We start from the raw sequence: 27,910 nt of genomic DNA, 5'->3' as shown, positions 1-27,910 counted from the left end.
ATGTCTAAGATCTATTTCTCTAATGAAATGTAAACGATTGAAAGCAATGCAAACGGCGCAGATTTCTCCACAAAACTTCAGCATGCAGTAAGAGAGCCACCAAAATAAACAAAAGTTTAAGAATTGACAAAAGTGTAATTCGGCACTGATGCAAAAAGAAAAGAATAGAAGATAAACGTCGATTTTATTATTTTTGAAGATGAGAGCAGTTTTAGTATCATAGATTTAAAATTGTTCAAGTTTATGATTTGTACAAATTAAAAACAAAGACACACAAACAGATAGGCTACGGGTTTAGAAAACAATATTTGGGGGGCAACACTACAGCTTAGTTTCCACCTGAGCAGACGACTATCGCAAGAAAAGATTAAGAAAGCAAAAGACCAGTCTCTGAAGATGTTAAGGTTTAGCGATCGTCCCCCCAAAAAAAATATTTCAACAAGTGTCTCATGTTTTGTTTAGTCACAAAATACTGCATTCTCCCCCTTCAAGCACCCTGCTAAGTTACTGCAAAAGAATTATGTTCCAAGTTGGCACAAAAATATAATAGAACTCTGTAACGTCACCACAATCCACACCACGTTTAGTAAAAAAGTCAACAATTGTTGGCCTTGGCGTGACTTAAATTACTGCTCTTTCCATTCGATCACAGATTTATGGGATGATACAGTACAAAACTCCATTTAGGTCTATAAGCTAGAAGAATGTATGAAAATCGATTTAAACTGAAGAAGTTTCCGGTTAAAAAATATCGAATTTAAACTTTTTTTTACAAAATTTACGATTTCCAAGCATTTTGCTTCATTTTTTAAATACATTTTACAAATGCCAAAGAACGTCTCATTGATGTAACGAATATGACACAAACTTGAAGTGATTCGAAATAAATTTGACAAAACATCTAACACCAGTGCTGTAATCTATATATCGACATATAAAAAAAATTGAAAGCTATGAATAAACTATCAGTAATTACAAAACAAGTGCATAGTGTGAAGATAGAGAGCGCACTAAGAAAGGCTCAAAGCATCACTTCAATAGTGAAAAAGTCATCAATAAAATGCAAAAACAATAACAGCAGTTTCCTTACAAAAGAAGATTTAGATTGTAGCTAAGTGATGCAGCGTAATTGAAAGGTTAAGTCAGCTAAGGCCATGATTTGTATCACTACTATTCGTAGTCATGGTAGTACAAAGACACTGCATGGATCAAGGTTATAAATAAAAGTAAAATGTGAGGCTGATATCTAAACAAAACTTTAAAAAAATAAACATCTAGCATATAAATCTCTTCACAAAACAAAGATCACTGTGTGCGAAGTTCAAAGCGTCTTAAATGAGCAAAAGTGAGTGAAATGTACCTCTTTCATTGACCCAACGTCAAAATACATTATATTTATGCTGTGCTGCCACAACTTAGCGATACCTTATAGAAATTTATTTAAAACAGCAAAGCTGCCCTGATTTTAGTTTGCGTGGTGCTAACGACACGTGAAGTCTCCTTGATCTGTTCCAAAGTGCCCCGGACCCTTGCTTTGCCTTGGGCCACCCCTGTCAGTATTCGACGGACGTTGGATTGCAAGTGACCGGCAGCCACGGCCATTTCCCAAGCCTTCAAGAGAAAGACAATAAAATGAATTGACAACAAGTAATTTAGAAACATCTAAAGTTAAGAAAATTTATCAGATATGGACGGTGAAGGTGGTTCGATACCCGCTATCCAGCGTCGGCGGACGATAAGGTTGTCATCATACAAAGGATTTGGCATTAGTAGGGTGGCCAGCTCCCTTCTCTCGGCCGCCTTTTTCTTCATCAACAACGTTTACTCAATTTATTACATCCTGGCTAGAGGTGAGCGGTATTTTCAATCATCAGAACCGGGTGTAAAACCAGAACCGTCTGATGAGAAAGCCAGCGCCTTATTCGCCTCATGCTTTCTCAGGATTGCAGCATATTTTGAGATGATTTTAGCCAGGCAAAAAGTTCAAAATGGTAATTCGACCGTGCCAAAGCCTTGTGCTGAAAAGTTTTACCAAACATTCAGTTGTAAGGAACAACATACCTTTTCCTCTTTAGAAGAAATTTGATCAAAGTGTTGTTGCAATACACGCTCTAGTTCCGAAGATCTCATCATAATCTCACTACATACGGGATGGACCTAAAAAGTGCGTTAGTGAAGCAAGAAATACAAACAGCTTTTGAATAACTAAATCCATTCATCAGATCAATGAAACGAAGCATATCCCAAGTGCCAATCCAAAATTCCTAGCCGAGGGTTTTCACAGCCGTTCAAGAGCATGATTGTGCGAGAACAACAAACTTTCTAAATTGAGCCGTCATACAAACCATGACATTGCTTTAGTTGCAAAGTAAGTGGTGTCCGACAAATTGTTCGTAAGCAATTGTTCGTAAAGCATTTTTTCGTGCATGCAGTTAAAATTTGATGTATACGAAGAAATGCTTTACGAACAATTGTTTTACGGATTTCATTTTACGAAAAACAGTTTACGAACAATTGTTTTACGAACAATTGCTTACGAACAATTGCTTTACGAACAATTGCTTACGAACAATTTGCTTATAACCAAAGTAAGTGACACGTAAGCTATCAGTTAACAAAGATATAAGATTAAATGTTGACATGCAGTGGTGTTTCGCAAGATAAAAACAAAAAAACTATCTTAACCGAAACAAAATACCGAAATAAACCAATGCAATTACAACTTGCGTCTGTCAAAGCATCACCAATTTAACAACGGCGACAAATATGGATTTCTAAAAGCGACAACTATACTGAAAATTTGTGTTTTCAACAGGTGTTTTCAAAAGTTTCCAACTGAACAAAACAAAAGCGCGAAACTCGTTTTCTTAGTTATCTTGCTTGTGGTGAACAGACAGTTTCAAGCTCGTCTTAAACTAACGCGGACAACAGTGGATTAAATGTCAAAATTCAACTCGTTCAACCATTGCAGTATTCCTCAAATACTTACTTTTTCATGGTACACCTTTATCACTGCCACCACATCGGCCGACAGGGGCAATGGTCCGTTGTCATCGGTAGACAGGCTGATGTATTCATGGTTTTCATCGGTAACCTGAAGGTTGACGAAACCGTTCATCTTCGTATCCACAAGAGTGAAGCCTGCAATGCAATGCAAGGCTGCCGTTGATGAAAAATATCAGGGTCGCTTGAAGTGTTAGAAGTTAAATGGTATTGGCACTGAACTGGCATTGGCAGATGTAAAACCTTGATGAGACACTGGTGGTATTCCATGCGGAGCACAAGTTGCAAATGCGGACAGGAGCAAACAATGCAACATCTACTCGAATGCCCTGACCTAAAAGAAAGGTGCTCTGCGCAGGATTTGGCCGAGTTCAATGATAGAGCAAGAGCTTGCGTGATGCTCCAGGCTACGGCCGCGTGACACACGATGAAGAAGAAGATGTTAAATCATAAATCGGACCGGCATCAACGCTGCTTACATTTTACTTCACCATAAACTCGACCATTCTAAGAAAACAAATACTTGCGCAATGTAGCAGCGTTGACTTTGACAAAAGTTTTTTTGTATAAACAGCTCTCGATGTAAACACCAAAGTAATCGAAAACAAAGCAATTAATGCTGCACCTGGCAGTGCACGCTGCCACAGTAGCCTAATGTAAATGGAAGAGGCCATCCACGTGCCAAGCAATTTAATTAGACGTTAAGACACACCAAACATCCAGAAGTTTTTGAGAACAACTGTTGACGTAAAGAGTCAATTGCTAACTAGCAGAAAATATCTGTAAAAGATATCTAGATAAACTTCTCACTTGGCTCGCTGTCACGCATGAGCAAGGCCAATCTGACGTCATTCTTCTCGTGGCTAGTGGCCCGTGACGACTCGACAGCCTCCTTCAGGGCTGAGACACATTCCTCCATGCTGACCTGCTTTCCACCAATCAGCTTCCTCGAGTAACACTCCTGCTCCAATCAAAACAATCAGTCACAATTTTAATTTGTCCAGTTGAGAAGGAGCGACCTTCCTGACGTCAGCACTACCTGACTACGCAATATAAAACAGCAAGCATTGTGTTTCGCCAACCATACTGGTGTAGCCTCCACACTAGCCATCAAGACTCTTTCCCAAAAACATGTGTTTCTCGGCAGTCGAGTGTAGCAAGAACTCAGCGATAGATACGTGTTTCGCCCATGAGGCTGGGCTCATTAGTACCGCACCATTAGTTCTTGCCACATAGTTCTCAACCGCTGCTTTTGCCTGTCAATTGAATTTGTCCAGACAAAGCGGCCAACTCGGGAAGTACAATAACAAGCAATTTCCCTTCTATAGGTCTTTCTTTTGTTAGGGAATACAGTGCAAAGCCAGGTCAGGCTAATTTCATGTAGCACTGCTGTAACACGCATGACGTATTGTGCCTTACAAACGAGATACGAATGTAAGACACGATGTTGCGGAACTGGACGAAACTACTCTGACCTGGGATTCCGCTGTGAGCCCCGATGTTCGATAATAACTTGTTCCTTCACGCACATTACCAGATGGTAGAAAGAGTTAAACCCCACTCGTGCAAAGTGGAATAAAAATGACTATACAACTACCTGAGATCAGTAGCGCTGGTAGGGGGGTTCAGAGGGGACTTTAAGACCCAGGCCCGGGATAAGTTTAGGGGCCCGTAACCATTCCAAGGGCCTCGGGAACTTGAAGAAACCACCTTGTTTCATTGGAGATGGCCCCTTTTCTTGAAAGAGAGTGAATTTGGGACCCAAGAGTCTTATTGGTACCGGGCCCAAATTATCGTTTCAACGGCCATGCCTGAGATTTCCTTCTTTTGAATGTAACAAAACAGGAATATGCAACTAACGTGTGCTGATTGAAAAAACAAAACCAACATTACATTGCATAACCATCTCACGTACTCGCTTAAAGTCATGGATGGCCTCCCTGAAGGAAGTGGAGAGAATCTCGCTATCTCTTAAAGCGGAGTTACAAGAAGTCAACACTTCATCAATCTCTGTGATCCCAACCTCCTGTGGATAAAGACACAAAATTATCTCCAAATATTACGGTTCTATATCACGTTTGTTCTATAAAATACACGAAAAACATCATACTGCGTAAAACGAAAAACCATGGAGGACCTACGATAGCTAAAGGTGTGAGTGTTTTTTACGTTTTCTGTTTTTATTAAACGCGTTTATTTGATCAAAAATATAAAATCAAACAACGTATTTTTTTCAAAACAATCTGTAAAAACTCAAAAGCTGAAACAGAATTTGTACTTTTTCGGGTCTAAACTATCTGTTCTGAAATAAACAAGACCTTTATAGAAGTTAGCCTGCATTAGGTGGTTCAACTGCACGATCTTTTACTTAGAAAAACATTGACTCGCATTACAAGATTCACTAAACTAAGCGGAGATTAAAATTTGAAAAGCTAAGGGCGGAATTCAGAAACCAGACTTAAGGCGGCTTAAGTCTGTCTGGACAAAAGTCTGCGCTAAGCGTCGATTTTGCGATTCAGAAAGCAGACTTACGCTTTAGCAAGGCTTATACTCGGCTTAAAAGCCGAAAGATATAAGCCACCTGCGGAGGTGGTTTAAGCCTCTGTTGAAGGAAAAGTGTTTGGCTAATACTGGAGGTATTGAAAGTAGGAGGTTTGTTACAGCATTTTTTTTAAAAATAGACCGTCTGGTGCAAAGGCCACGAGACTTTTTTGATAGTTTTTAATGTGAAGCAGGTGTGCCTGTTATCTTAGCTTGGTTGCAGGCAGAAATTCGGTCTGACAGTTGGCTTGATTGTTGAATAACTAGACTTCTTTCAGACGCTGACAATAGTAGGTTACTAGTGTTATTGCTGGTGGTGTAAATTTTGAAATGCCTATTTTGTGTTGTTGAATAACCAGACGCTGACACGCAGTTTAGTAATACTGCTTGTAACATCACTTTTGCAAACATACAATTGTGATTGGTCATACTTTTTCCTTTGTCTGCAATGCCAGGAAAAAACAAGTCTATTAACTATCTTACATTTGACAGTTTTCAGACCAAAGGGAGTCTATGCGCCGCTCTTTTAGTCATAAACTGGCAACAGTATTCCTACAATTGTACTATTTTTAACTTTCAAGGCATCAAAAATAACCTGAGTCATCTGATTCTTTCAAATTGATGAATTATTGCAAACGAAAACCATGTGCGTATTGGCATAACGTTGTCTTAACGTTGTTTCAGTGCTTAATGAGTATTACTTGCTTGTGAAGGAAATTTTTGTGCCAGATCTGTTGCGTCATGGATTACTTGGCATCTACGTTAACGAACAACTTACTGATGCAACTACAACGTTTTTATTTCAACGTCACAAAAAACGACTTTTTTCTAGTTGTAGATTTAAATAGCACAACATTGCATTATTTGTTGATTTAGCATGAATATAGCTCAGCTATACGCAAACACTTCTTCGCGTCAGTTAACTATCGCTAAGATATGAACTACTGCTTTAAATTCAGTGAGCAACTTGATGAGAGAGTTTACTGCGCTTTTAGATAAACATAGTTTATACAAATTCCCGTAACCCTTTAATGTAAATTGCATTATCATTTCTTATTTCAATAAAAATACCAAGAGGATTTAATTACAACGATTCTGAACGCCAACTGCTTATTGACCTCATCAAAGACTTTCCAGTGGTGGAAAATAAATAAAAAAAATGATAAAAAAGCCTTTCCAAAATAATCAAGAGAGGAATGATTTAACTAAAGTTTTTAACGCGAACAGCTCTACTGAAAGGACCACAGATCAGCTGAAAAAGTTAGGGTTAGTTAGTCCATCTGAAACTTGGCGTTATTGACACAGGTTTTGGTTTGATACTTAGGTCACAGTATATTATTGCATATAATTGTATTTTTGTTTTCTCACAAATTTGCAAACCATTGCTTTTAGGCAACTCTTCGATGAAGAGTATGCAAATATTCACATTGAAAGGCCTGTTCGCGATCATGCAGATCTTTTTAATCAACTTAGCGACAAGCAGTTTTGTCAACGTTTCCGTCTTAGCAAAACTGCAACTATGGAACTCTTTGATTTGTTTAAAAATGACGAAACGTTGACAGCCTGATCGCATGCAATACCGCCCATACTGCAGCTATTGATAAGCCTTCGATTTTTTGCAACTGGCCATTTCCAGAGAAGCGATGGCGACTTGGCCGGGGTTAGTCAAAGTTCTGTTTGCAGAATTGTAGCGCGTATTTCTCGGTGCATACCCATTGTCACCCAATAGGATTCCATCAATTTCTCCATTCTCAAATCTATCTCGAATGATGCTGTTGTCAAAAATCCGCGCATCATGTGTCAATCATGGCCATGATTGTGCAAGCAAAGTCAAAACTTTCCTATTTAGGCATCAAAAATAACTTGAGTAACCTGATTCTTTCAAATTTATAAATTATTGTAAACGAAAGCCATGTGCATATTGGCATAACGTTGTTTCATTGTTAAATGAGTATTCCTTGCTTGTGAATAAACTTTTTGTGCTAGATCTGTTGCATCATGGATTACTTGGCATCTACGTTAGTTAACGAACGACTTACTGATGCAACTATAACGTATTTCAACATCATAAAAAAGTGCTTTTTTCTAGTTGTGAGTTTAAAGCACAACATTGCCTTATTTGGTGGTTCAGCAGGAATGTAGCTCAGCTTTACAGCCTTCAGTTTCACGCTTCATTACCTCAACCAAAGAGTTGCTATAGCAGTTTCTCTTTCGCGCGAAAACAAAGAGGCTTAATACGGTCTTATATAAGTCGCGCGTAAGTCGAGTTTCTGCATCGCAAATAAGCTTCTCGTATAAGCCTGGCCTATATAAGTCTGACTTACGCATAACACTGACTTATTTTGAGACGCAAATCTGAATTCCGCCCTAAGATTTAAATCAGGCAAAGTCGTGTCTTCGCAAGGCCGCTTGCCTGGAGTGGTTCGAAGTCTTCATTTAATGAACGGTTCGGTGTCTTCCTTGTCCTCTTGGACACGCTGAGTCGAGAGCGGACCGACATTTCGTCGGTTTTACGTTTTCTTTCGGTCAGGTTCTCCCTCCTCTTACTGATGACATGCCGGATGAGAGACTGCAGGGCTTCGTGGACTCCCCCCTTCGCATCCTTGGCAGATACTGGAATCCTAAGGAGTTACGAAAGAAACCTTTTACAATTCCAATGGCAAAAAGAATCAAGAATTTAAGTTTTTTTGTAAATTTTACGTAAGAGACGTTTCAAGACAGCAAATTCCGTCATTTTTACATTGATTCAACGTCTGCAAACGTTGAATCATGTAATGTAATGTTACATTGACATAATTGCGTTTTAGTTACATTGTTGGGATCATGAGAAATATAAAACATGGCTCATGCGACAAACTTCTATGTATGCATGACCTATGAAAACTACATGTGGCGGTTGTGGCCCTATAACGCTTTCAACACATGGAAGAGCGCATTACACAAATCAATACCTTAATGAGCTGATGCATAACAAGGTGGTAAATGAAATTTACATACGATGGACCATAGTGTACGCCCCAGGCCAGACCCAAAGGTCAAACCATCAAAGCAGAACAAAGTTAGGCCTGAGATAAGTGAGCACATTAAAATTCAACCGAGGCAGTAAATGCAACGGTACCAAGACGAACAATATCTGCAACAGCGAAGATTACCCCGCAACAAAACCATTTTCTTCGGCAAATGATTCGAGTTGTTCGACACAAGGTGGCAGTAACGAGATCATGCTGACAGACTCAGTCAGTTGGGAGCTCACCTCTAGAAGATTCATGTTCAAATCTTTCTTCTGAATAAAAGGAAATAACAAAATATGAATTCATATGCCAGCAAAACACGCGGTATCTCGATTTATTTATCCCATACTTTGATATTTCGGCGCGTTGCTATTAATAATAATTGACTAATTGTGCTTGTTTTTATAGAGCGCTGTATCCATCGCAGAATGCGTTGCTCCTTAGTGCTTTACAAAGCAGACAGTGTCAATGCAGCGTATAGAGTCGCAATCCGAATCAGACGAATATTCTATTTAGAAAACTATTCCAAAAGTAAATATTTCGCCTTGGTTTCGTTTCAATTCGAAAGAAAAGAGATTTTGTTTAGTTGTAAATTCAAAATGAAACCATTTAAATATCAATCAATTATTCAGATTGTTTCAGAACAAAGCGTGGTTCCAAATATCTCATTTTGTTTTCACATACAATTCACTGGATTGATTTTGTTTCATTTTAGATTAAATTTGTGAATCTTCATTTCCTATAACAAAGCAAGCTCGTTTGGAACAGTCCTAATATTTTCATTCTTGAGTAGAGAAACCACCATAGAAGCTTTATCTTCAGTTTGACAGAGTAATGAGGACATCCACAGACGCAGGTTCGATTAGTGTTGTCGGCGAGTGAAATAACCGAAGTGATGTTGCCGGTAGTCGCAAGAGTGGACAAATGATACCACAGCAAAAGCATGTCGCAACAGTCCACGCAGGGCAAGGTTAGAAATTAACTTCCACTCATCAAACATCAGCTAACGATACCTCATGGAGCAGAGTGGTGGGCAATTTCCAATCTCCAAAACCTTGCTCATGACTTATCAAAGCAGCCAAGACTTAAGAAATCATTCATAGATATTCTTAGAATAATGAAATGACATCAAGACAAAACTTGAATACAACATGCACGCATTTTCTACCTTTAGAAACACACAACTTCAGTAAAAAGTTTTTCAATAATTATCAAATCAGTTTCACCTGGATCTTATCTTTATTATCTGTGTCAATATTTCCATTCTCTTTCACCAAGAGGTCTTTAGGGAAGATTTTCTTTAACTTTCTTTGTCTATGAACTTCGCCATTGTCTTCTGCGAAACAACAAAGAAAGTTAATCTTGACCAAACAAAGTGGTCATGAGTGGATTATCGCTGACATGGCGCTGTCATTTTCACTGGTTCTCTTCTGTTCACCTACTGTACCTAGTGGGATTACATGGCATTACAAAAAGTTGGGCTTTATTTCCTTGCTTTAGTAGAGAGTTTTCTTCATTGAACCATGGACAAACAAAACAAAGTAACTTTAGCGGGTTTAACATGTTTTATTACAAAGAGATATAACATAATTAAAAAATCAACTCAAACGTTTTCGACACGTACGTGTGTCCTCATCAGGAATTATTTAAATCTGCAATATACAAAAAATTAAAAATTATCTGACGACACTCCGTACTAAAAAAGCACAAACTGAACAAGTGATACAACAATGATTGTAACAAGTAAATTATACGGCGGGTAACAGATCAGATTCAACAAATCGGAAACATTTTTGTGTGTGTTCTAATTGTTTGTCAATGTCTGTAGTTTACACCTCATGTGATCTGCTTCCCACCGCATAATTTACTCGTAATCATTCTTACTGTATATCATTTGTTCAGTTTGTGCTTTTCAGTACAGTGTCGTTACTGCATAGTCAGATAATTTTTCATTTTATGTATATTGCAGATTTAAATAATTCCTGATGAGGACACACGTACATGTCGAAAACGTTTGAGTTGATTTTTAATTATGTTATATCTTTTAGTAAGAAAACATGTTAAACTCGCAAAAGTTACTTTGTTTTGTTTGTCTATTTCCTTATAAATCGGACAAGACTTCGACATTAACAATTTGATGAGTGATTGTTATAATGAAGAACTAAAAAAATTAAAACGTTATATATCATTCCAAGCGTTTATATTACGGAACAGGAACCACAACCGATCGAACAGTAGAGATTTTTTCGCCCAGGGATAAAGCTATAGATAAAAAACTGTGCGTCTGCACAGGACCCGCAATACACCGGGATATCTGGAACTTTTGTTACATGAATATGCTAGTTTGTAAATATACAAAGGCTCATGCTGATACTACATTACAAATTCATAATAATGATCATGAGTGTTTTTATATAGCGCTGTATCCATTGTATGGAAGTACTAAGCGGTTTACAAAGCATACGGTGATAGCGTAGAAGCATAGAGATGCAACCGAGTACATTAATGAACGAATAAATGTGCACAAAAACACTGCAAAAATAAATCCACGAACAACACCATCAGCTACATAATCTACTGCGCCCTAAACAGGGTGTATAATCTGCGTGAATTGGATGGCCGAACAACACAATGGCTGCTGCACATTAGGGTGCATCAGGAGCCGCAACCATGCAATTTTTATTTCTTCTATTGTTTAAATTGTTAGGCTATATTAATTAGAATGTGTGGTAAAATATCATTTAATTCTTTCAACGTTTAGGTATGCCACACAGAACATAAAGATTGATCCAGTAGCCTACCGTACAGGGTTGCCACTTAGCAGATTTTATTGCAAAATTTGAGAAATTTAGCAGAATTTTAAGCTGTTTGGCAGCGAAATTTTGAGTCAGAATTCTTAAGTTTAACAGATTCATAAAACTCGTGTTGAATTCCATTGAATTTTTGACAAAATTGTTGTTCTATCTTGTCGTTTGTGAAATAAATGGTGGTTATGTTTACGTTGTAATCATTTGCTTTTAACGAAGTAACTATGACATCTAAAAATAGAAAGCATATTAGTTTATTTTAGTGGGTTTCATTTCAGTTTATCTTAGGGGTAAACTATGCATAATTGGTTTGGCAGATTAAAAATGATTTTGGAAGATTTTTGGACACTGTTTGGCAGAATATCAAATTTAAATCTGGCAACCCGGATCCAGTAACATGTATGCAATTAAATTGCTCGGTGCTCAAATAAACTGTAATGAGGTATTGAGGTAATATCGCTGATTTTCATTGTTATATTATATAGTGCAAAATAGGATAGGTTCAGGTATGGTAGATACCAGAACAGGTTTAGTAGGCTATTCAACATCCTAGTTTTCAGATAGATATCCAGTGCATTTAATTTTCGCTTTGTGTTGTAAATCCTCCATTTTTCAGCATTTTCTGTTGCTTAAGACCAACTCTGTTAAAGACAAGTGGAACAGGTGTGAAATCACCCACCCAAACACCAAAAACTCGACAATGTTCAAATATTTTTGATGTAGGTAAAGGACTGTTTGTTGATGATGCAGAAATTACAGGAAGCAAACTGCCACCGTCTATGAAGTATTATGTTGCATGCTGTATCACGTTGAAGATGGAGCCAAAACTAATCGAACTAAATTTCAGGCTTCTAAACTTTATGCCTTAAAGGGCAATAAGAAACTTCGTGACATTCCAGCTAACAGAAAACAAACTCCATTAGTGATGAAGAAGTTAGAAGCCAGTAATTTAAGTTTGTCAAAGACTTTTCGACTGTGGCCTACAGATGTTGAAAAACTGATTAAAAATGAAGATGACATAGTTCCTAAAATCCATGCAAACTGATAGAGTAGCAACTTTTGGGTCGTGTGATAAGAAACAAGCTTATTTGGTTCAGCGCCGCCAAGCACGCAAGGAGGCTGAGACTCGACGTCATGAAAAAGCACTTTCTGATATGAGTGCAAACACCAGCACAGCAGTCTTAGACGATAGTGAAAGTGAAGATACATGTACCTCGTCCGATCAACCAAAAGCTATCCGAAGCCACAAACGTACAAAGGTAACAGGTACACTACACAGGCATTTATACCTCATGATATTTTACAGTCCCAAAAGCTAGTATCTCTTGCGACACGCATAAAAAGGACCCAAGCTCAGCAAGCTGCATTTACAGAAGCTTTTATAGAAGAAGTTGGAGGTGACACCTCGAAGGTAGTGACATCACATTCTTCAGCGGATCGCACCAGACGAAAAGTGGGAAAAGAAATGCAAGTTTTGTGAAAGAAAAATGGACTGCACCAAAACTGTTATCCCTCCATTGGGATTTGAAGCTGCAATGCAAACTAACTGATATAAATGAGAAAGAGGAGCGAGTAGTTATAGCAGCTGGCACTACAAAGGAAATGAAAATTCTGAGCATTCCTAGTTATGAACCTGGAACAGACCGTAAAACTGGTGAAATAGTTGCAAAAGTTTCAGCTGATTTGATTGAACAATGGGACTGCTCGAAGTGCATTGTAAATTTAGTGTTTGATACCACTTCAAGTAACACTGGACCTGCATCGGTGGCATGTATTAGCCTGCAGCAGCAGTTGGATCGACCCATTTTATGGTCTGGATGCAGGCACCACATAGGTGAAGTGGTGATTACTCATGTTTTCAATGAGCTAAAAATAGAGACATCAACATGCCCTGATATGATGTTGTTTGTAAGACTACGCAAAAACTGGGGAATGATTCCACATTGCTCGGCTGAAAAACTAGCTAGGCTGGACATATCTAATTTTGATGAAGAAGCGAAAGTATTAGTATTACAGCTGAAAGAAGATGTTCTGAGGTTATTCAGAGCGCAGGAGACGTTTAAACGTGATAACTATGTACCGTATAAAGAATTTATTCATTTGTGCTTGGGCTACTTGGATCCAAATCAACCAGTCAATTTCATGAGGCCGGGTGCTTTACATTTGGATGGCCAAGATCATATATATTCTTAAACTAAGCTTACTGGAACACCAGATTATTCAGAGCCTAATTTAGCTACCCAAGGCCGTGAATGTTTGTGCATTGCATGATTTTGCATCCTACCCTGCTATACAGGACAGAACCCAATCATTATGATATTCTAAATATCAATTAGTATAAAATATTGTGCCGTACATGCATACTTTAGTAGCGCTAAATTCAGAGTTGTGAACTAGAACGTGACTTTTTGAGTTAAAAGAGGTGAAATTGCACAAGAGTTACCATTCAATAACATTAGGGCCATGTGGCATACCTAAATGTTCACAAAACTTTATAGCATTTTCACACACTGATTTTCTCACCCAGTCTAACAGTTTAGGCAATAGAAGAAATGCGATGTTAGTATTTTTCAAAAATATGGGGCAGCTGATGCACCCTACTGCACATATGTTCAGGCAGACAGTCTATTCTACCGGCACTGACTCAAGGGTGAAACGCAGCTCCTCTCGACATCAAGATAGTAATGGTACTTTGTACAAAGAAAAAAAAATCTAAGCCAACACCCGGCCGTGTAGCAACAAATAAACATCACGTATTAATTCAAAAAATATTCCTTAAATTATAATCTGGGCAAAGATTCGGCTGAATACAATAAAACCGCTGTTGTTAAAGATATATACCAATAAAAACAAACTGCGAAAACAAATGAGCGATCAAAAGGCCTCAAACTTGCTTGAAGCAGTGCTTTGTTACTTTTAGATATTGCAACTAAGTTATTACACGCAACTCTCAATGCCATGGATCAATTTTTAATAACATAACACTTCATTGTTTTGATATGACCAGCATGTGTTGTTTTGCTAGCACACCGTAAAGAGTTTTTACGATGTGCTGAGAATTTCGATGAAAGCAGAAGTTGTTTATAATAAAACTCACGGAAAGAATGCGCGAGCACATGAAGAATGTTGTTGTAAGTTTCCTCACAATAGGCACAACTTAAAACTTTGTTGCTACAACTGGGTGGTGTGGTGGTGGGGAAGAATAGAAACTGAGGTTACATGCTGAGTTGCGTCAACTTAATCAAAGTAGAACTAAATGCTAATAAGTTGATTTCTTCCTCCTTGTTTCAGTCTCTTCACCGAGACTTTATCTTTTCATTATCCCGAAAAAGTTGTGTTCTAGAACTACATTGGCAGGCTGCTAAAGGCCAAATCATAGTATAGCGGCTTTATCAGTAAGGGTATGTTAATTATATCGTTCCCGATGAGCCAGACAAGGATAGCACAATTGATTAAAATTAGAACAGATTTTGGAAGAAATCGGTCACCTCTGCCAAGCGGGAAAGCTACTGTAACAAGAAATTAACACATGCATTGCATATTCAACCAGCGATAATTACTGGAAATGGATACACACTTTTCCATTCAGGACTTGTGTATGATTGTGAATGCGCATGCTTTGTTGGCAAAGGCACGTTTTAACCGATCACTAATGCACGAAATGTCGGGTCTGCTACTATTTGGCGAGTCCGATTCGGCGAGTCCAATTCGGCTAGTCCGATTCGGCGAGTGCCCTATTCGGCAAGAGCCCTTTTCGGCGAGTGCCCTATTCGGCGATTTTTCGAATTTTTGTTTTAAATTATCGGGTACCGTAGCCTAATTATCATCGCCGCTTTTAAATCGTTTTAACGTCGCTAAACGTTCAAATAACCCCCTAACCCTTAACTCCCTAACCCTTAACCCCCTAATCCTCCTTAACCTCCTAACCTTTAACCCCCTAACCCTTAACCTCCTAACCCTTAACCTCCTAACCCTTAACCTCCTAACCCCCTAACCCTTAACCCCTAACCCTTAACCCCTAACCCTTAACCCCTAACCCTTAACATCCTAACCCTTAACACCCTAACCCTTAACCCCCTAACCCTTAAGCCCCTAACTCCAACCCTAACCTCTAACCCCTAACCCTAAAACGGCAATGATAATCAGGCTGCGGTACCCGATAATTTAAAAAAAAAATTCAAAAACTCGCCAAATCGGACTAGCCGAATTGAACTCGCCGAATCGGACTCGCCGAAACGGGCCATTCCGCAAAATGTCCCCCTAAAGCAGGTAGATATGGGTTCGAAACTACAATGGGACATATTGAAGAACTATTTCATTTGTTAAATGACAAACTGTGCTTTCTTGGGCTTCTAGCACAAAGACAGGACAGGAATCGACAGAGCAGTAAAACGCTAAAAGCAGACCATACCTGCGAATGCGATGAATACAAAGCTATATTAAAACAAGACATCAATACATAAGTGCTTTTCAAAGACATGATAGCTTTTGTTGTCACGTTAGTTGCCAGGACTACTCAATTGTGACAATGTGAAAACAGACCAAAAGTAGCGATAAAACAGATAAATTACGATTTGAGACGCTTTAACAATGATGATTGAGATGCTTTAATTCCCAATGCAAATACCCTCAATGACCAAACAGGTGCTAACAATACACTTTAACGCCATATCAAGATAATTCTCCTACATGGTACATTCTTTTTAATTTTGTATTTAGCGTTATATTACCTGTTGTTAGGCTGCCTTTAACAGATGATTTTTCCTTATTTTCATTGCTAAAATCCTCCTCTGTGGTGGAGTCTTCAATAACAACTGGGGTTTTCGGTGGAGTTACTTGACCATTTTCTGTTGCAGTTTCAGATTGAACTTCACGTGTTTCCTTTGCACTTGTAGATTCAGGGATTCCGTTTGTTTCTTCAGGAAGATTAGGTTGATCTTCTTCCTCTTGAAGCGGGTCTTCATTGTTCATTGTGACACTGTTGTGTTCTTCCGCTTTATTTTTATTTTCACCAGTTTCGACTTCTTTTTTCGTTTCTTCTTCTTTCTTGTTATCTATTTCATTAGCCACATCTTCACTTGCCTTACTATCCTGTTGTTCTTTATCACTTTCTTTTATCTTTTCATCTCCAACATTATTTTCTTCAACTGGAGGATCGCAATCCATCCTTTCTTCAACAGCATTTGTTTTTTCGAGATCATTACTGTTGTTCACGTGATGCGTAGTCTCGGAAGTTCCAGTAGTCTCTGAGGTTAGCTTCTTCTCTAACGCTGGTTCTTCAGGAGGAGTATCAACTTCTACTGCCATTGTGTCTTCTTTGTCAAGCACTTTATCTTTTTCAAGAGGAAGTGTATCAGCGACGCTATCAAAAGTGTTCTTCATTTTATCGTCATCATTATCTATTGCAGGATGTATATCCGTGTGCTTGTGTTCATTTTCATGGGACTTGCTGGAGGCTACTGATGGCTTACGTCCAGTTGAACCTCCATTAGTGCCACTTAGTTTTCTTTTGTTTTCTTGGTAGCTGGTAAAAGTAACTTTAGACGAATTACCATTGCACATGGAATATTGCTTGCGGAGAAAGGTCTCTTTTGCCTGGAATGAAAAATTTCAGTTTAAATTTTTGGCTTCATTACTTGCTGCATGTTTCTTAAGACTTGGGATATTCCCTTCTAATATAATGTAACAGGTAAAAAAACAATATCGATCTGTTCAAGAAACCTTTAAAAGTTGAAACATTTCTTTTAGGAGGACTTTCCGATAAAATTAGGGTTGTGCAAGCAAACCTTCAATGATTCGCAGACGGCCCAAACGTTTCGCAAGCATATTGATCTGCTGGAATAAAGGAAAGTTTGCGACATCGTGACTTTGCAAAAAAAAAAAAAAAACTTGGTCGTATAGCATAGCCTACTCCACTCCTACATAAATTATAATGACGTAAGCTTGTCAGATAAATGTGAAAGTAAACCAATTCTTGAGTCGTTTACTTGTTCATAAAATATAAAAAAGGTCTGATTTTATAACGCTTTCGAGAATTGTTCAAAAGATTTTATCGTAAAGCCAGTTAAAGGAAGCAATTTCCCTGAACAACGTCAGCAAGCTACTGTTAGAAAAGGAGAAGAAAGCGATTTTGCGGTGTCCAAGCCTTAAAGCAGCCGGCGGCCATCGCGGCCATGGCCGCTAAGCAGTGCTTGAATGACCGCCAGTGCTACTTCCTCAGTCGGCCAATTTGGCCGCCGCTTTCTTCTAGCTAATTATTTAATTTTGCAATAGAATGATCGTGGATTAACTGTCGGAAATATCTAGTATCAAAGAGTGACGCAGAATTAGGTCAGCGCGTCATAATCACCACTGTTGTATTGAGCAGGAACATTTGTTATTGTATGGAAAATATCCAGCTGCGATCACCAGCAATAAGTCTTGTTTGTAATTCCGACATTTATTTTAACAAAGTGTTAATCTGAAGTGCTAATTTACATTGGCTGGCAATATTGTCGTTTTTATGTAGATTCAATATTGTCGGACATTGAATCGTTGTGAAAAAGGAGAACTACCCAGACAACAAAATTCGTCACTTTTACCTTGATTTAACGACTGCAAACGTAGAATCAATGTAAAAATGACGGATTTTGTTGTCTGGGTAAGTTAGTTGACATCCGAGGGGAAAACACGTGCCTTCAGAGTTGAGAAATGTTTCCGCTGTGGGTTAGTGACTTCACACACTCAATGGTGACATCATAACGATATAAATGGCCAGGTTTTATGAAAGGCGGTATGCAGTTGAAACAATTTACTGAGCAGCGAGCAGTTGAAACAATTTAGTGTCGTTAGATGGTCCCGCAATACCGGATTACAATCCCGATAAAGCAGTTACTGCGTGGTACAACGATTCTATTGCAGGACGTCGCCCAGACTTCAACAACGCTAAGTGATCATTTTAACATTGTTGCAAGTTTAATTATATTTACTTGTGCTATCGTTATTTGTATTTTGGCCTCCAAGCACGCAGATTTGGCCGCCGAGAAGCTCCCGGTAGGCCACGATGGCCGCCGGATAAAAACACGAGTTTTAAGGCCTGGGTGTCATACCTGAGAATAATTACATTTCAAAGTAATTACATTTTTTGCAAGTCCTCAAAACTTAATTTTCCATATGAATATAAACATTATACAAGCTTAAAAATGCCGCAATTATGACACCTTTTGCATGCTAGGTACTAGAAAATATTACCAGCACAGTTTTAAAGCAACAAGGGCTAACAAGAACACTAAAACTTACAACGTCAAATTTGTTGCCAAGCAATAAAACTGGAACAGCTCCGACTTTAGGCTTGACTTGTGCAGACCTAAAGCAAACAATTAGTTTTACACAATAAAGCGGAGATTTCTCTATGTAATCAGCACAAACAATGTCAAAACAAAGCAGCTGTTGCACGATGGTGACACTGAAATATATGGAGTACGTGTACTTCTTGACACAGATGTGACACAGAGTGCGCATGAGCAGGTATTAAATTAAACAATAACGAATGTGACGTAGCTACTAGCTAGAAAGCAAATGTTAGGGGGGGAAGCAACTGTTCGTAGGGCAATATTTCAATGATCGAAATAAAGAGCTTGTCTTTAAAAAAATCTAGGCTACTGAATGCAGTCAAACATTTATGAAACGTCATTCAACCTGTAACACAATGTCATTAAAATGTTGGAATAGCATTAGGGGGGGGGGGGGGCAATTTCTTCTCAAAGCCCCGACGTGGCTACCTCCCTAATAAACAATTAAACATACAGCTATACGCTACTTGTTTCGTAATGGAAAGGAACCTACACTGCAGTAGAAGAATCAAAGCATAAACAAGTAATATGCTTCAACAACATTATACTTGTAAGACAGAATGAGACACGGATTGTCTTGCTAAATAGCTGCGGTTGGTGTTCATGGCAACCCAGGTTGGTTCGACTGGAATTGAATTAGTGCGTTGATAATGGAATACAAAGATTGGGCAAACAGATTTCCAATAATCCAATATTTAATCAAAGAGCCGCCTTATCTTTTTTGTTGTATTTGCACAGGCTGGGCTATTTGGTAAAGCCATTGACGTAAGCGGATTGTCTTACACATTTTATGACGACATAAAGGAGCCAAGGCTTATTTGCACTTTTCTGCAGTATAGAGCATCTGTCATTCAGTTTGGTATGTTTAGTTTTAGTGCAATAAAGACGAAATTTGATGAAAATACCTATGTATATAATTCTATCTGTTATTAATACTTCGTTATGCATCTGCATACATATACAACGGCGTGGTGTTCGTAGCCCCCCGTCAGTGGTGCATGTTAGCGCTAAATTGGCCAACATTGCATGTAAGTCCGGTAACTTACACATCGCTTTAAAGCAATATATGAAATTCACGCCGCAATTTTCATAAAAATCTCTTTCACAGTCACATGAAAATGTATAGGCCGAGTAACCGAATAATAACTGAGATAACAGCAGATTGTTTCACACATTTAAAAAGAGTGCCCGCACTGACCTACTTAAGCTATATATAAGTGTATATAATTGAAATGCATAGCCTCAAGTTGTACAAGCAATTGGCTACGGAAAAGACGATCAGAAAACTTGTTGAATGGATGTGTCAGTGAAAAACCTAACCACGTAGTGAACGAAGTTATCTTACCTTATGACAGTGTTGCCATCATTGACGGGATGTGAAGACATGTTGTCTGTGGTATGTCGTACATGGGACATGGCATCACGCTTCCATTGGGTGGCGCTGGTGTACGCGTCTTCGTCAGACAAATCGATGATAACTTTATAAAAAAGTTATAATCGTTTAAAGTTTAACGAAAGTGGATATAATAAATTTAAACAAAGCTGGTCCAATCCATGTAAGAATAATCTCCTTAATAAGAGAGTAGGAAAAATATTCTTACGAAACTGTAGGCTATTAAAAAAATCCTTTAAACTGCAAATATCATGAACAATTTAGTTAGAACTTGTTCACAAACGATTAAGAAGTTGGTACGGAAGCGAGAATTCTACAAATGCGAGAAGTCACTCACTTCTACAAATAGGGTGAACACTGAACAGTATGGACAGATTTTTTTAACTCAGCACTATACAAAATGCTGTTCTTGTAAGGTTTGGTATTTGTAATTTTGCATGCTGAATCTATAACTTGCCTAGACACTTCAATTTTATCAACTATTGCGCCAAGCACTTGACAAAAAAATTGGAAATCTCAAAATACATTTAATGGGAGGCCTATAGCTAGTCATCTGTGCTAATAATGCAAGGTAATTGATAAACGTTTGAACAATAATTTTGGAAATTTGAAAAACATCTGGTAAAACACTATACGCTCTTCCTTCAGCACTAAGTTCACTGAGTGAGATACTCCTGTTCTTCCAAGAATCCCAAAATTGCGTGTACTTATCCACATCACAAGCAATAACACTACATACCAATGACAGCATCAGCATCCAAGTAATAAGTTTTCCTTAAGTCGACGCTTTCATGGCCAGGGACGTCCCAGAGCTCAATAGAAACAATTCCTTGGTTGGGAACATTCACTTTCTTCACAATGCTGCAAGACAAATCAGAGTTAGTTTTGCATGGTAACGTGCTACAGAAAGTAATAAAAGACCTGAGTTGTAGAACTACTTAAGTCACACTTGTGGAAATTGAGATCACTAAAACTATGTTGTATGATGGTCAATGCCTGTCCCCACTCCCCACGCCAAATTTGATTTAAAAAATGGCTCTTTTTGCTACGTAAGTTATCACGAAGGTGAAAAAGCACTATTGTGCTTGCAACACCATTATTATTATTAATATGACACGCGCTGGTGCTTTCATAAAAATAAACGATTAAACAGCGTTGGAAGAACTTTAACTTGTTTTATCTCAAAAGTCGTACCGTATTTTGGACTTAGTTCTTCAACTCAGGTCTTCAATTGCAAAGAGTTTTTAGTTTGCCATGCATTTTATGTGAGTGACAAACCTAGCATTGAATAGTGGAGGTAAGAGTAGCTTAAAATTTTTCATCAGATACCAAAGTCAACAAATCCATCAAAACACTTTTTTTCGACCATATTAAGTAAATATAATAGGTATTACAAATATAAATTTCAAATAAAAACTATATACAGCAGATTGCTAAATCGATTTGTTCAATTGCATCAATCACGGTCAAATTGATCCAACCACCCTTGAGTTTCGTTTGAAAAGTTGAAACCCGATGTTTGATCTCACCAAGTGCATTAACTAAAATATCCTTTGTGCAGCACTTTGTGTTGACCATTCTACAAAAAACGAGGGGAGATACAAACGTTTTTTAAATAATATATATGTCCATGATACCATGGTAGAAGGTAATGCTTGACATTGATATGCTGTTCATACAGAAAGTAAGATATCTTCCGATCTCATACCCAACACTCTGACTGTCATATGGACAATCGAATCTGACCTCAACCGTGACAAATTTTCCTATCGCAAAAATCTAATCCAAGCTGTGTGCCATTCCATGCGATTGAAAAGTTTTGCTGTACTGCCTTGTCTTTGGAAATAAATAGGTTATTTTATGCTGACTCTTTGACATGTTGAAAGGGAGAAGTTTGAGACCACCATTAGCAATGGTTTCTATTCGACGATTCGTGTACAGTCGTTTTTTTTTCAATTGTCACACAAATTTTATTGTGTCAAAGGTCTTTCAGCTTATAGAGCACATTAATTGACCACTTCTAAAAAGTTAATGATTTATATTTGCATCTCACATATTGTAAAAGCCAACGTAAATGTCTCGTTCACTCATTTTTATTTGACAGTACTAAAGCTCATGAACATACCAAAAACCTGTAAATGAAACTACAATTTACTTGATATTATAAACTTTTTCACGTACCTAACAGTTTTACTCAGTTATTCACTTAATTACTTTTTACAATCATAAAAGTCCAAAAGCTTTCTGTTTACCCTTTAACAAGTCACCATTGTCAGCCCAAGTGCAGCCAAGCAAATTTGGTTCCAGACAAACTCACAAGACCACACCAGTACGATTCAAGATTTGACACATATCGTTGTGTAAAACAGCACATCGATACAACTTTCACATTCAATATATACATTATACAACCAAATGAATGGAAACATTTACACAAAATCGTACAGGTACAAACTTTTAGGTACTAGTCAACCGGTGAAAAGTTAATCATATCATTAAAGTGTGCAGCACTGCCTGAAACCAAATACTAAAAAGTGCCATTCATGACTAAGCTTCAAGATACTACTTTCCTAGTGCAATAATAAGTAATCTCTTCATCAACTAAATTCAAATTTAATTAAGTCTAAAGATTACTTCACAGTGTAGATTCAAACGATCTGTTATAGCCTGATGCTGCGGGTTCTTTTTGGCAATATCAAATTACACTAGCTTTCGGAACACAGTTCCCTAGTCATGTGCTATGACGAATGGTGTTGAAGTCAGTGAGTGGTTCTTTAAAGTGGCTCTTTGGTTTAGCTTGATCAAGCACGATCCGCCCACTCCATTCCCGCCTCGGGGAACATCTCAGCTCGGATGAAAGTTCGGTATTTGATCACCAACAGCAATGCCACGCAGACTTTGAATTTAAAATTATTGCAAGAAAAAATGATGCGGTACAATTACGTTTCAAAGAGGCCATATTCATTAGCAGACAAAATCCTAAAGTTAACAACCGCGCAGAAAGGGAAGAGCTACGTCACCTAATCTACTAATCAACTGATCCAACAAAACCTCACAGCAATAACGCCTAACAGCACAAAAACTCAACAGCCGGCAGCCTCAAGCTAAACCAAAGAGCCACTTTAAAGAACCACTCACTGACTTCAACACCATTCGTCATAGCACATGACTAGGGAACTGTGTTCCGAAAGCTAGTGTAATTTGATATTGCCAAAAAGAACCCGCAACATCAGGCTATAACAGATCGTTTGAATCTACACTGTGAAGTAAGCAACAATCATGCTGCTAAAAGCGAAACTCATTCAACTACAAGTCTAAAGATATTTAGATAATTGTACAATTGATGATATTTAAATGAAACTGACTGAAGAATGGAGATTAATCCTGGCAGCCAAAAACCTGTAAATGAAACTAAGAAGTGGTAATCCTGGCAGATTAATCCTGGCAGAGTTAACCCTGGCAGCTTCATCACTTGTAGAGGCTTTGAACAAGTGGTTACCGTGATTGATTGACAGTGTGAAGTTTCAGCGCTTGTTGTCGAAGTGGAGTCGCATGTCAATTTATTCCACCCACTACATACCACTGAATGAAGAGCAGTCCTTAAAATGCATTGCTAATGCTCAACTGCACACTCCCGAGAGTTAAACTTGTAGTTTCTTGATAAATAAAGCTGGGGGCTTTACCAACTAAGCTATTGGGGCAACCATGGCCGACTATAAGGGGCAACTAATTTGAAATTAAAGTACCCTAATTCTAAAGGTTGTTTAGATGGTAATAGCCTCTCTATGATTGCTTTTGCATTAATTATGAGTAGTTAGTTAGGCTACATGTTTTAGCTATTTTTACTTGCACTTAAAAAGGATAATGCAACCAAATGTGGTTTACTAAAAGACTAAAAACGATGACTGCTCAGTGTAATAAACGATTACTCCACTATGAGCACCTGATGATGTTGACATTCTTTGTAGGTTCATAATTCCTTTGGTAAGTATTCTTGTGAAATCGTTCGACAATGCAAGTTTTTCCAGATAACGATTCGCCGACTACCACTAACTTCAATTTGGGAAGCTCTGGTTTGGCCTCTACAACTTGTGCTTTGAATATAAATAACCCAATATTAAGTACAAAGGTTTCAAGATGAAGCTTTCTTAAATTGAGTTGTTTGCTTCAAAGTCAAAGGCTGAATTGCACAGAACAAAAAAACGTATAAAAGCAATAATAAAAATTACTATATTTTGCATCTATTGTGTCTATATACGTCATAATGTGATTACAGGGGCAATGCTTCATAGGATACAACTAAGCAAATTCAACAATCTGTTGGAAAACTAAAATTAGTTTGCAATGTTCCATTGTTCCTTTAGTACAATTTATAATCTCAGGAACATTGTTAAAGAAAACAATCCTTTTAACAGTCCGATTTTATTTATAGGTTTTACAAGCAAAAGACGGGGAACACACCTCATGTGTTGGCATGCAACAAGTGACCACACAACACAATAAACTCAAATACCGTAGGTTGTTTTAAACTCAAATGGTACCTGCTCTGATAGAAGTGCAACCATTTCCCATGTTTCTATAGTAATGTGATGAGACACCAGCACTTCTTTTCTTCACCAGATAGGTAAATAGAAAATGACTGTGTTTTCATACAATGGCACACTTTATTATCTCACTAACAATGCAGCAACGATAGTTATGATATAATCCTACCTATTATATATAACTACCTATTAAAACAATGAAAACTATTAATACTACAAAAAGTGCTCAATGCTAAGCAAAAAAGCAAAGCAGATCGAATTAAATCAAATATAGTTATTACTATCTGAAGCCTTTACAGACTGTTTCACCTAACGGATCATCAGAAGGTCTTATTCAAATAGAATCTATTTGAATAGATTCTATTTGAATAAGACCTTCTGATGATCCGTTAGGTGAAACAGTCTGTAAAGGCTTCAGATAGTAATAACTATATTTGATTTAACTACCTATTATATATTATATATATATTGATCAGAACTGACGATGCACTAACAAGTGCGAAATATATTTTCTGTTACATCTACTGACTACCGTACTGATCCCTGTTACCTTAGCAATTAAGGTTTTAGCTTATTATATATATATATATATATAACCTAGAAATATATTCAAAATTGCAAAATAATTTACAGACTTTTGGCATCTACATCATCTATTAGTTCCTGGAAGAATCTCACGATACTAAGTTTTACAAACTTGCTCAAATTGAATTTCTGAAGTGAGAGTTAGCCATTGGCCTTAAGGTTAGAAGAAAGTTTTTGATGAAATTTGTATGTCCGAAACCACCTATGATATGAAGCATCAATTATATCTTGAATTCCATAGTCTTGCATATATTCCAATTTCCAAATTCCTCACAGCAGCTTTATATAATATGTGAAATATTTATTTGCATGCAACAGCAGTTTTGTTAACCTGTAAGATACACCATAAAATTGTACAACTTTGCCCAGAAATTACAAACTAATTGAAAATAATTTGTTGTAAAGTCGGTTTTAAAAGGGTTAATTATAGTGGCAATGGTCATTGGTCAATATAGTTAGTAAAAACATTTGCTAAAATATACAACTTAAAGTGTTGGAAGTTGTTTTATTCAGTATTTTTTCATTTTGTTTTGCTGGGCAATGTTGTTCTAAAAAAGTAATCGACAAATAACCATATGTATACAGAAAATATCCCGAATGGAAAATATCTATATGATATAGGTTTCACCTATTAAAGAAGGTTGCCAAGCTGCTTTGCATATCAATGATATCCGTAAACGTTTTATTTTATCAAATAAAAATAATGCGCATTGCATCGAACAGCCTAAAAAGGTTTTGTCATCATCATTAACTTGTCCCTTCTTTAATGGGTGAGACCTGACGTTTGCGATGCGAGAGGAATCCGCCACATGTTGTATTCCTTTGCCAGGCTTCCCGGTTATTAGATTTTTTCTGAATGAATACTTTCTGTATGGATTTTTTCTGTATAGATATTTTCTGTATTAATTTTTTTTGCGTGGATAATTTCTGTATGGATACTTTCCATTCGGGATTCTTTCCGTATGCATATTTTCTATATGGATTTTTACACTAAATTCTTCTAAAAACAGCGTCTTTACCCACAGATGGTTTTCTGTTTATATAAGGAATATTAGGCTATAGTATGACCCAAGATAATTATGTTTACAACATTAAAACTTCGCCGACAAAAGATTAAAATAAGTGCTAAAAAATAAATGTTAGTCTATTTGGTCAGTTTAGTTCAGTTCAGTTTATTTTTGCTGGCGATAAACAAACAAAAAGTACATACAAATTGAGTGTCTATCAGCACAGTAGGACGGCAACGAAAGACCTGTAAGGTCATCTATGTCAGCTGCCACCCTAGCCTGTTGCAGGTAAGACAGTAATAACAAAAAAACAAATAATCACACTAAAAAAACAAAACAAAAAACGGACTTTAGATTTAGACTGTAGTGTGTTGTTGAACAAAGCATTAACAAACTTCTCAAAGTTTAATTACACTTGCAAACAATTGTACAATCAAACCACACACCTTTGAAGGCCAATGCATCCAAGTTAGCCCACGCACATTCCCAACAATAATACCTGATCACAATAAGCCTCTTTTCTTGAGCAAATTGGTTAAACATATCAATCAGATAATTGTATCAAAACGTCTGGCAAATGGCTGATATGATTAACCGATTTCGTCTATAATAGGGTACACTTCAGACTTTTCTGTTTTTGAAGCCTTCACAAATTAGACATAGTAAGTTTTGTATAGTGCACTTGATGCATTTCTTTCACTACATGCTGATAATAATCTGTAAGCAAAGTGATCAGACAAATCAGTTCGAGAAAAGTGACAGTTTTTTTTTTTTCTTTTTTAGATCTTAGTAACGTATTTCATCAATACGCAAATCCGCACTGAGTTCATTTAATTTTCTTCTTAAACCAAGTTGGAAAATGTTGTCAGGTTTCTTGTACACTGTTACATTAGATGAGTTACATCTAAAGAATTCAAAATAAAAATTCAGAATTCAGATTGATGCAGGTTTCGAAATATCCTTTATACAGTATAAATTTTCAAACTATCTTTCTAAAGTTTGTTTGTTGGTACATGTAAAAGAAAATTCCTTTTTTGTTACTGATAGAATAAGAGAGCTTTAGTAGAGAGTTAACTTTGTTGAACCACAGTGGGTGTAAACATTACGAAAAGATTGCTGATCTCCAACTTTTTCTATCTTTTCCCAACATAGCAGAGGTTTAGAGAAAGGTAAAAGCGACAAAACATAATGGGCTTTCTAAAACAAATTAAAATGTATATTAATGGTCACTAACACCAAAAAATGGCCTACTTTCAAATCTAATAAAAAATTTAACTTCGCAAAAAGTCTCAAATCTAAAGGCTTCGGTTTTCCTGGACAACCAAACAAACAGCACTGCAATCATCGTGTTGCCATTGTCAAAATTTAAAATAACTGTGATGCCGATACAGCAGTCCCGGCTCACTATTTATTAAGTCAAGTCAATTTATTTTGTATAAAATAATTGTGCTTTCTTGTCAATATCATCTTCTTACTTTATTGTTATTGTCATCTTCTTTAAAGAAATGTTAAACATACACATTTTATATTACGTGTAGCCTATGAGAAATGCTAATGGTTGGTTGGTTTTGAGTCTTTATCCTCGGACTGACAAAGCCTTTGATAGGCAGTGATGGGCATTATCGGCGATAATTTACTGGCGATAATTATCGGCGATAAATTTTTATCGCCTATCGTTATCGCTCAAT

General features: G+C 37.3%; 1 protein-coding gene across 1 annotated transcript; it reads right to left on the bottom strand.

The window, feature by feature from the left end:
• LOC145777128 (uncharacterized) lies at positions 1-24,806 on the bottom strand. The gene is made up of 14 exons (XM_082588425.1): positions 24,628-24,806; positions 24,030-24,180; positions 20,826-20,947; positions 20,039-20,171; positions 18,641-18,707; positions 16,093-16,957; positions 9,782-9,891; positions 8,697-8,827; positions 7,958-8,165; positions 4,919-5,029; positions 3,814-3,964; positions 2,990-3,141; positions 2,062-2,157; positions 1-1,611 (listed from the first exon to the last, which is right to left on the bottom strand). The coding sequence occupies exons 1-14, from the start codon at positions 24,656-24,658 to the stop codon at positions 1,441-1,443; spliced, it is 2,499 nt and encodes an 832-aa protein (XP_082444551.1). The 5' UTR covers positions 24,659-24,806; the 3' UTR covers positions 1-1,440.
• Between the last annotated feature and the right edge of the window lie 3,104 nt (positions 24,807-27,910).

This window comes from Aplidium turbinatum, chromosome 9 (genome assembly GCF_918807975.1).
Source record: "Aplidium turbinatum chromosome 9, kaAplTurb1.1, whole genome shotgun sequence".
Taxonomy (NCBI): domain Eukaryota; kingdom Metazoa; phylum Chordata; class Ascidiacea; order Aplousobranchia; family Polyclinidae; genus Aplidium; species Aplidium turbinatum.
This window is presented reverse-complemented; position numbering and strand designations above follow the sequence as displayed.

Bases quoted from the DNA above. Each gene is read 5' to 3' on its own strand.
- LOC145777128 (XM_082588425.1), bottom strand. From the start codon at position 24,658: ATGGGAAATGGTTGCACTTCTATCAGAGCAG. The intron at 16,958-18,640 runs GTAAGTTTTAGT...TTTTCATTCCAG, and splicing joins TTGGCAACAAATTTGACGTT to GCAAAAGAGACCTTTCTCCG. The intron at 9,892-16,092 runs GTAATATAACGC...GTTGTTTCGCAG, and splicing joins TAAAGGCAGCCTAACAACAG to AAGACAATGGCGAAGTTCAT.